Genomic DNA, 9,348 nt, shown 5'->3' with positions numbered 1-9,348 from the left:
GGGGCTGGCGGGCTAGCGAGGAGCAGGGCCGGTGGGCAGGGCTGGGGAGAGCAGGGCTGGGGTGCAGGGCTGGGGGCAGGGCTGGGGTGCAGGGCTGGCGGGCAGGGCTGGTGGGCAAGGCTGGCGGGCAGGGCTGGGGGCTGGTGGGCTGGTGGGGAGCAGGGCTGGGGGCAGGACTGGTGGGCAAGGCTGGGGGCAGGGCTAGGGGAGCAGGGCCGGTGGGCAGGGCTGGGGGGCGGCTGAGCCTCACGTCGTGCCTCACCGCCCACAGTATCTGCACCGCCGGCCGCTGGGTGTGCCAAGACCTGGCGTGCCCGGGCACCTGTGCCCTGGAGGGCGGCTCCCACATCACCACCTTTGATGGGAAGAAGTACACCTTCCACGGGGACTGCTACTACGTGTTGATCAAGGTAGCTGGCCGGGCGGCGTGCGGGCTGAGCGGAGGCCTGGCCCCGCGTCAGGCTCCGAGTCGGTCACTGCCACCGCCCCGTCCCCCGCAGGGCGACCACAACAACTCCTACGCCCTCCTGGGCGAGCTGGCCCCCTGCGGCTCCACGGACAAGCAGACCTGCCTGAAGACGGTGGTGCTGCTGACTGACAGCGGGAAGGACGTGGGTGCCCCCGCCCCCCCCCTCGCCCCCAGCACCCCAGGGCCCCTAGGGCCCCAGGCCCTTCTCAGCCCGGCCGTCCCCTCTGCCCGTCCCGCAGGTGGTAGCCTTCAAGTCGGATGGCAGCATCCTGCGGAACGAGCTGCAGGTGAACCTGCCCCACGTGACGGGTGAGTCCCGCCCCCGGAGCGCCCAGCGGGGTCTGCTGGCGGGAGGGCAGTCCCCTAGCTCGAGAGCCCTGCTGACCAGCCGGGACCCCCTGCCTTGCAGCCAGCTTCTCCATCTTCCAACCATCCTCCTACCATCTCATGGTGAGCACCGCCTTCGGCCTCAGGCTGCAGGTCCAGCTCATGCCCGTCATGCAGCTCTTCGTGACGCTGGACCAGGCTGCCCAGGGGCGCGTGCAGGGTGAGTGGTGCCCTCGGCTAGCCCCCACAGAGGCTCCGCTCAGGGCCTGCCCCCCGGAGCCCTGCCCCTTCCCAACCCTGTGCTGGCCCCTCAGGCCTCTGCGGGAACTTCAACGGCCTGGAAGGGGATGACTTTAAGACAGCGGGCGGGCTGGTGGAGGCCACGGGGGCCGGCTTTGCCAACACCTGGAAGGCCCAGGCGAGCTGCCACAACAAGCTGGACTGGCTGGACGACCCCTGCTCCCTCAACATCGAGAGCGGTGAGGCTCGGCCTCGTGGGGCACGTGGAGCTCCCAGGGGGACGTGGTGGGTGGGTGGGGGCGGGTGAGGCCGGGTGGCCAGCCCATCCACCTGCTGCTTTCTGCCACGTGGCTGGTTTATGGTGGCCCACAGAGGCAGCCCGCCAAGAGACACAGCAAAGGGGCTAGGCCCGCTCGTTAATCACTGGGTGGTGGCCCTCGTCCCAGGGCTGGTCTGGTGCCATGACATGCTGCCCGCCACGTCAGGGGCAGTTGAGGGAGGGGAGGCTGTGGGTGCCCCACCTTACGAGGGGTGTGGTCTTGCACTGGGCTGGAGGGGCCTGGGTGGCCAGGCGGCTGGGCTCATGGGATGTGCTGGAGGGGGCTGCCCCTGCTGAGGTTCTGACCCCTTCTCCAGCCAACTATGCCGAGCACTGGTGTTCCCTGCTGAAGAAGACAGAGACCCCCTTTGGCAGGTGCCACTCAGCCGTGGACCCCTCGGACTATTACAAGGTGGGTGGGACCCGCACACGCACTGCTCACCACCTGATCCATGCCAGCAAGGTGTGCTCTGTGCCCCAGGCTGAGCCTGACCCCTGCCTGCAAGGCTGCTGCTGGCAGTTGCTGAGCTTGTCTGTGCAAGCACACGTATGTGTGTGTGCACATGTGTGTATGTGCACCTTGCAGGGATGTGAGCCTGTGTGTAAATGTGCACAGATGTCTCTGTGTGGGTGTGCATGTGGGTGTCTGTGCGTGCACGTGGGTGTCTGTGTGTACACGTGTGTGCACGTGGTGTCTCTGTGTGCACAACCCGTGTGTGCAGGTGGCTGTGTGTGCGCACGGGGGTGTGCCGCCCGCTTCCCTCCCTCACTGCCTGTCCCCCCCCCCAGAGGTGCAGATATGACACGTGTAACTGCCAGAACAGTGAGGGCTGTATGTGTGCCGCGCTGTCCTCCTACGCCCGCGCCTGCGCCGCCAAGGGCGTCATGCTGTGGGGCTGGCGGGAGCAAGTCTGCAGTGAGTGCCGTCCCCTCTGGGGCGTCCACGGTGCCCTGTGGCGGGAGGGGCCCGCCAGCTGCAGCCGCCCTCTGCTTCTCGTGGCTTGCGGCCCCCAGTGTGGGGCAGGGGCTCCTGTGGGCTCCCGTGGGCCCCTTGGCTGGGCGGGCATCTGCCTGTCCTGGGCAGAGGGGGGGCTCGGGGATGGCTGGTGGGGATGGAGCTGGGGGGCTGGGGCCGCCCCTCCGCTCCTCACGCGGGCCCCTCCCCTCTCCGCAGACAAGGACGTGGGCGCCTGCCCCAACTCACAGGTGTTCTTGTACAACCTGACCACCTGCCCGCCCACCTGCCGCTCGCTCTCCGAGGCCAACACCCACTGCCTTCGGGGCTTTGCGCCCGTGGACGGCTGCGGCTGCCCAGACGGCACCTTCCTGGACGAGAAGGGCCGCTGCGTGCCACTGGCCAAGTGCTCCTGCTACCACCGGGGCCTCTACCTGGAGGCTGGGGAAGTGGTGCTGAGGCAGGAGGAACGCTGGTGGGTGGCCTGGGCTGGGTGGGGAGGGCCCACGTCCCTGCCCGTGTCCCCGCGCCACGGGCGTGTCCGCCCCCTGCCCCCCGGGAGCCAGGCCCGCTCACCTCCGCCCTCTTCCCCTCAGCGTCTGCCGCAACGGGAGGCTGCACTGTGTGCAGGTCAAGCTGCTCGGCCAGAGTAAGTAGATGCGGCCGCAGCATGGCTTCCTGCCCTGCACGCACCGCCCCCCCCCGGGCCTTGCCGGCCCCGCCCCCGGCCCCAGCTTCCGTTGAGCCGAGGGGGCCCCTCTGTCCCACAGGCTGCTCGGCCCCAAAGATCCACATTGACTGCAGCAACCTGACAGCGCTGACCATCCAGAACCCGCAACCTACCAGCTGCCAGACGCTAGCGGCCGGCCACGTGCGTGTGCGGGGCCACCAAAGGGGAGGGCGTGGACAGGCTTCCACACTGACCCTGGGGTCTGGATGCTGGGTCCTGCACACGCACGGGCCTCATTGGCCCTCCCCGTCCCTGGGGCCCCCCGCCCAGCCCACAGAGGGCTCGGGGCCAGTGTAGGGACCCCTGGCCGGCAGCCCTCACCTGTCTCCCGGCCCAGGGCTGAGCCCAAGAGAGAAGACAGGCCAGGGGTAGGGTGGGGAAGGGACAAAGAGGGTGTCTGCAGTGCGAGGAGAGGGGGCAGCCACGGGAAGGGCTGACTTGGCCATTCGGGGCCTGAAGCCCACTCTCCGGCCGCCTGCAGTATCAGACGGAGTGTGTCAGTGGCTGCGTTTGCCCACAAGGGCTGATGGACGATGGCCGTGGCGGCTGCGTTGTGGAGGAGGAGTGCCCGTGTGTGCACAACACAGAGCTGTACGCCCCCGGGGACACGATCAAGGTGGACTGCAACACGTGGTAAGTGGCCGGGCCCGGTGGACCCTGGCCCCAGGCGCTCTGGTGGGACCGTCCACGCGGCGCCGACTCGGCCAGGCTGCCCTCTGAGCAGCGGGGGAGGGCTGGCCCCTGCGGCCCCTCCAGGCCCCCTTCCCGCTCTCCTCAGCACCTGCCGGAGAGGGCGCTGGGCGTGCACCGAGTCGCTGTGCTACGGCTCCTGCATCATCCACGGGAACGGCCACTACGTCACCTTTGACGGGAAGTACTATGACTTCGACGGGCACTGCTCCTACGTGGTGGCCCAGGTGAGGCCCAGCATGTGCCGGCCCGGGCCCATGGCCCTGCACCGACCCTGAGCTGCGGCCAGCCCAGTGAGGGGCCTGGGTCCCCCCGTTCCGGGACCCTCCCACGCCGCGTGGGGAGGGAAGGGATCGTGCCGCGTGGTCACCCCTCTCACCGGAGGAGGGCTGCGCTGGGCGGAGCCCAGCTGGGGGGGGCGCTGGGGGCCTGGCCGGTCTGGCTCACGTCCTCTGTGGTCCCAGGACTACTGTGGCCAGAACTCCTCCTCGGGCTCCTTCGGCATCTTCACCGAGAACGTTCCCTGTGGCACCACGGGGGTCACTTGCTCCAAGGCCATCAAAATCTTCTTGGGGGTGAGTGCCGCCTGACCCTGGGGACACGCAAGCCCTCGGGGACCCTCAGACTCGGCTAGTGACAGGGCCTCTCCCCCGGGCACAGAGGACGGAGCTGAAGCTGGAGGACAAGCGCCGCCTGGTGATCCAGCGGGACACAGGCCACCACGTGGCCTACACCACGCGGGAGGTGGGCCAGTACCTGGTGGTGGAGGCCAGCATCGGCATCATCGTCATCTGGGACAAGAAGACCACCATCTTCATCAAGCTGGCCCCGTCCTACAAGGTGCGTGGTGGCCCTCACCTGCCTGGCCTTCCTGCCGGGGGAGGGGACGAACCCCCCCCCCCTCGAGCCCGCTCATGGAGCCCCCGGCTGGCTGTCTCTGCAGGGCACGGTGTGCGGGCTGTGTGGGAACTTTGACGACCGCTCCAGCAACGACTTCACCACAAGGGACCACATGGTGGTGGACAGCGAGCTGGACTTCGGGAACAGCTGGAAGGTGGCCCCCAACTGTCCAGACGTGAGCATCACCCCGGATCCATGCACCGGGAAACTGCACCGCCTCTCCTGGGCCAAGAAGCAGTGCAGCATCATCAAGAGCTCCGTCTTTGACATCTGCCACAGCAAGGTGTGGCGGGTTGGGGGCGGGCCTGTGAGAAGCCCGTGGCCGTGGGCTCACGCTGGGGAGTCACCCTGCTGTCACCACGTGGCACCTTTCCTGCAGCTTCCGCGCCACCTTCTGTCCTTTGACCAGAGGTCCAGCCTTCCCCGAGACCCCTGGCTCGCCCGCTCCTCCTGCACCTTCCGAGGAGGGAGCAAGGACGCCTGCAGTGGCAGGCCATGGGTGGCAGGGGGGAGGGTTGGCCCACCTGTCTCTGGGCCTCCCCCACCGAACCCCCTGGGAGGCTAGTGCTGGACTGCGCCCTGTCCCAGGGTCTGGAGCTCCTGGGCAGGTCTGGCCCCATGCGGGCAGTACGGGCTCAGGGCACAGAGAGTCTTCTCCCCCAGGTGGACCCCAAGCCCTTCTACGAGGCCTGCATCCACGACTCGTGCTCTTGCGACACCGGCGGGGACTGTGAGTGCTTCTGCTCTGCCGTGGCCTCCTACGCTCAGGAGTGTACTAAGGAGGGGGCCTGCGTGTTCTGGAGGACGCCAGACGTGTGCCGTGAGTGTCCCCGATCCTGGAGTGGGGGGCTGCGCTGTGCTGGGGAAGCAGTCCTCACCCATCAAAGCGATGGGTGTGTGGGGGTTCCTCCTGCCTCTCTGGCCCCAGGGGCCAAGTGTTGCTCCTCGGGGGCCGTGCCAGCCTGGCCTCGGCCCTCCCTGAATCTGACCCCTCCCCTCCACCTGCAGCCATATTCTGTGACTACTACAACCCCCCGAACAAGTGTGAGTGGCACTATGAGCCCTGTGGGAACCGCAGCTTCGAGACCTGCAGGACCATCAACGGCATCCACTCCAACATCTCCGTGTCCTACCTGGAGGGTGAGCGGACCTCAGGGGCAGGGGGATGGTGACCCCACAAGAGACGCCTCGTGGGGCTGGGGGCCTGAGGTCCAGGTGGACCAGGCTCACCTTGCTGCAGAGTGCGTTCACGGAGCTAAGAGAGGCAGAAAGAATCTAGAGGGGACGGGGCCCCCAGGAAGCTGCAGAGTAGGACAAGGCAGGGTGTCCCAGACAACAGGTCTGGGGGACTCTTCAGGGCCTTTGAGCTGAGAACTAGGGGCACGAAGGAGTGAGCCACCTCTGGGGAGGGAGCATCCTAGCCCGTGGGAGGGATGCAGGGTCAGGAGGCTGGGGGCGGGGGCTGGCTGTCCTTTTGGCCATGCGGTGGTGTGTAGGGCTCAGTGGGGGAGGAGGTCCCGGCCCCTGTCCTTTTGTTCCCTGGCCTTCCCAGAGGAACATCCTGGAGAGAAGGACCTGCCGTGGTGGGGATGGTGGGTGGGGTCTGGTGGTTGTGGGACCTTCCTCAGTGGTCCAAGCTCCATGGCCCGTGCCTGCCAGGCTGCTACCCCCAGTGCCCGAAGGACAGGCCCATCTATGATGAGGACCTGAAGCAGTGCGTCACGGTGGACAAATGTGGCTGCTATGCTGGGGACACCCGCTACCCGCCTGGAGGATCCGTTCCCACCGACAAGGACTGCCTGTCTTGGTACCTGAGCTCACGCAGCTGGGGGCCCCGGGAGGCCAGACGCACACGCACGCACGGCTCAGCTGCACACACGTGGTTCACGCGCACACACGAATGCACACACACGCGCATGCACAATTCAGCTGCACCCGTGTGATGCATGCGCACACACAAACACATGCACACATGGCTCAGCTGCACACGCGTGGTATGCATGCACACACGAACACACGCACACACACGGCTCAGCTGCATATGCGTGGTGCACGCACACACACGCACACACATGCACACGCACGCACAATTCAGCTGCACATGCGTGGTACGCACGCACACACGAATGCACACGCACACGCACACATGAACGCACATGCACGCGCATGCATGATTCAGCTGCATACGCGTGATGCATGCGCACACACGAACACACACGCACGCGCACACACGGCTCAGCTGCATACGCGTGGTGCACGCACACACACGAACGCACATGCACACGCATGCACGATTCAGCTGCACACGTGTGGTGCACGCACACACACGAAACACATGCACATGCACACACGAATGCACACACACGCACATGCACGATTCAGCTGCACACGCGTGATGCATGCGCACACACAAATGCACACGCACACACGGCTCAGCTGCACACGTGTGGTATGCATGCACACACGAACGCACGCACACGCACGGCTCAGCTGCATATACGTGGTGCACGCACACACACGAACGCACACGCACACGCATGCACGATTCAGCTGCACACGTGTGGTATGCACGCACAGGTGTGGTATGCACGCACACACGAACGCACACGCACGCGCACACACGAACGCACATGCACGCACGGCTCAGCTGCACACGCGTGGTGCACGTGCACACACGAACACATGTACATGCATGCACGATTCAGCTGCACACGTGTAGTGCACATGCACACACAAACACACACGCACATGCACACACGGCTCAGCTGCACACGCGTGGTGCGCGTGCACACACGAACACACGCACATGCACACACGGCTCAGCTGCACACACGTGGTGCACGCACACACGAACACACGCACGCCGTGCGTGCACGCACACAAGGGCGGACACACAGCCACATGTGCACACCCCAGGAGCCAGGGTTTGGGGGCGCGAGCTCTCGCCCACGGGCAGAGGTTTTGGGGCTGTGCCTGGGACCCAGCAGGCCGGAGGCCGAGGGCGGGAGGCTGGAGGGGCACGTCCTGTGGTCTACAGCTCTGCACTTGCTTTACAGCGTGTGTACCAACACCTCGGAAGTTGTCTGCCGGCCAGAAGAAGGCAAGCTGCCCTCTGCATCGACCACGAGGCGGCTCCCAGGAGAGCCCCCAGGCTGCCTGCCCTGGATTCTGGGGCTGGGGCTCCGTCTTGTCCTCCCCTGGCCCCGTGGCCCCCCAGGGGCCTTTCCTGGCTCAGAGCTGGCTCTGACTTGTAGCAGCCTCCCCACGCTGGTGACGGGAGCCGAGGTCACCCCTCTGCCATCCAGCTTCTGTGCCCTGAAGGGGGGCCCCTTTGGGGTCTGGGGGTGGAGTCCTGAGGGGGAATTGGCCCAGCATTTGTTGGAGCGGGGGGATGCCTGGGGGGTTCTTGGGAGTCTCTGTCTTGTTCCTGCTGTGTTGACCTGGGCCTTCCCTCCTGCCCCCAGGGAAGATTGTCAACTACACCCAGGACGGCTTCTTCTGCTACTGGGAGATCTGTGGCCCCAACGGGACGTTGGAGAGATACTTCAACATCTGCATAACCTCAACCTCCCGGCCGCCCTCCACCACGATCCCCGTCACCCCCAGTACCCCCCTCACCAGCACCACCACCACCACCACCACCACCACCACCACCACCACCACCCCAACCCCCAGCACAGGTAGAACCCAAGGCCCCACACCCCTCACCCCCCAGAGTGCCTGCCTTGCCCTGAGCCCACGGAAGCAGCTCTTCCAGGGGCTGGGAAGGGGCCAGGGCAGGGGAGGGGTGGGACACAGGCCAGGAGGGAAAGGGAACTTTCCAGGAGAGCCAGCTGTGGGGCCGGGTGGCCAGTGCGGCTCCCTTGTGCAGAGAGGGTCCTCTCACCAGGCCCTGGGCTCAGCACAGGGAGGGGACCGGCGCTGGCTGACAGCACTGTTGGTCAGGAGTCTAGACCAGGCCCCTTCCCATGGGCCTCCTCACTGCAATGGGTGACCCTTCCTGGATTTACTTTTTTTGGGCCCTGAGGCCAGGATCTGTCACCCAGGTGTGGCATGAGGAGCTCAGCGTTCAGCTGCAGGAGGAGGATGGAAGTGGTGTCCGGCCTTACATTCTATAAGCTGGCTCTTTGGCCATGATAGGAAGGGTGGTCATGGGGACTCTGACCTCTCCGAGTCCCAGTGAGCTCCCTGGAAGCTGCATCCAGAGTGGGGACCAATCTTGGGTCTTCCTTCCCCAGGGCTGTGCTGTTTCTGGTCCGACTGGATCAATGAGAACCACCCCACTATACACAGTGATGGTGGAGACCGGGAGACCTTCGACGGTGTCTGCAGAGCCCCTGAGGACATCGAGTGCAGGTTGGCCGCAGAGCCCCACCTCAGCTGGGAGCAGGCGGGCCAGAAGGCGCGGTGCAATGTCTCCTTTGGGTTCATTTGCTACAATGTAGACCAGTTTGGAAACGGGCCATTTGCAGTCTGTTACGACTACGAGATACGTGTCAATTGCTGTGTGCCAATGGATGAGTGTCACCCGTCCACAACCATGGCCCCCACGACCACTCCCACCACCTTCACCATGACCACCACCTCCACACCTACACCAGAACCCCCGACTACCACCACCACCACCACCACAGGCACCCGAACCCCAACATCTACCACCACCACCACTCCGCCCACCACGCTGACCACCACGCCGACCACCACACCGACCACCACCA

General features: G+C 65.9%; 1 protein-coding gene across 1 annotated transcript in view; it reads left to right on the top strand.

The window, feature by feature from the left end:
* Positions 1 to 9,348, top strand: part of MUC2 (mucin 2, oligomeric mucus/gel-forming) — a 24,065-nt gene that overhangs the window by 4,012 nt on the left and 10,705 nt on the right. Inside the window, exons 9-29 of the mRNA XM_035013769.1 lie at positions 272 to 410; positions 501 to 611; positions 709 to 778; positions 879 to 1,016; positions 1,111 to 1,272; positions 1,673 to 1,767; positions 2,145 to 2,271; positions 2,530 to 2,785; positions 2,907 to 2,959; positions 3,081 to 3,181; positions 3,522 to 3,673; positions 3,819 to 3,957; positions 4,195 to 4,305; positions 4,391 to 4,570; positions 4,674 to 4,913; positions 5,294 to 5,450; positions 5,639 to 5,770; positions 6,290 to 6,437; positions 7,687 to 7,730; positions 8,095 to 8,310; positions 8,869 to 9,162. Coding sequence (XP_034869660.1) covers positions 272 to 410; positions 501 to 611; positions 709 to 778; positions 879 to 1,016; positions 1,111 to 1,272; positions 1,673 to 1,767; positions 2,145 to 2,271; positions 2,530 to 2,785; positions 2,907 to 2,959; positions 3,081 to 3,181; positions 3,522 to 3,673; positions 3,819 to 3,957; positions 4,195 to 4,305; positions 4,391 to 4,570; positions 4,674 to 4,913; positions 5,294 to 5,450; positions 5,639 to 5,770; positions 6,290 to 6,437; positions 7,687 to 7,730; positions 8,095 to 8,310; positions 8,869 to 9,162 — 3,065 coding nt within the window. The remainder of the gene's footprint in view (positions 1 to 271; positions 411 to 500; positions 612 to 708; positions 779 to 878; positions 1,017 to 1,110; positions 1,273 to 1,672; positions 1,768 to 2,144; positions 2,272 to 2,529; positions 2,786 to 2,906; positions 2,960 to 3,080; positions 3,182 to 3,521; positions 3,674 to 3,818; positions 3,958 to 4,194; positions 4,306 to 4,390; positions 4,571 to 4,673; positions 4,914 to 5,293; positions 5,451 to 5,638; positions 5,771 to 6,289; positions 6,438 to 7,686; positions 7,731 to 8,094; positions 8,311 to 8,868; positions 9,163 to 9,348) is intronic.

Source organism: Mirounga leonina, unplaced genomic scaffold (assembly GCF_011800145.1).
Source record: "Mirounga leonina isolate KUSES-001 unplaced genomic scaffold, KU_Mleo_1.0 Mir_166, whole genome shotgun sequence".
In the NCBI taxonomy this organism is placed as follows: Eukaryota; Metazoa; Chordata; class Mammalia; order Carnivora; family Phocidae; genus Mirounga; species Mirounga leonina.
The sequence above is the reverse complement of the archived record's forward strand: the minus strand, read 5'-3'. Positions and strand labels throughout refer to the sequence as shown.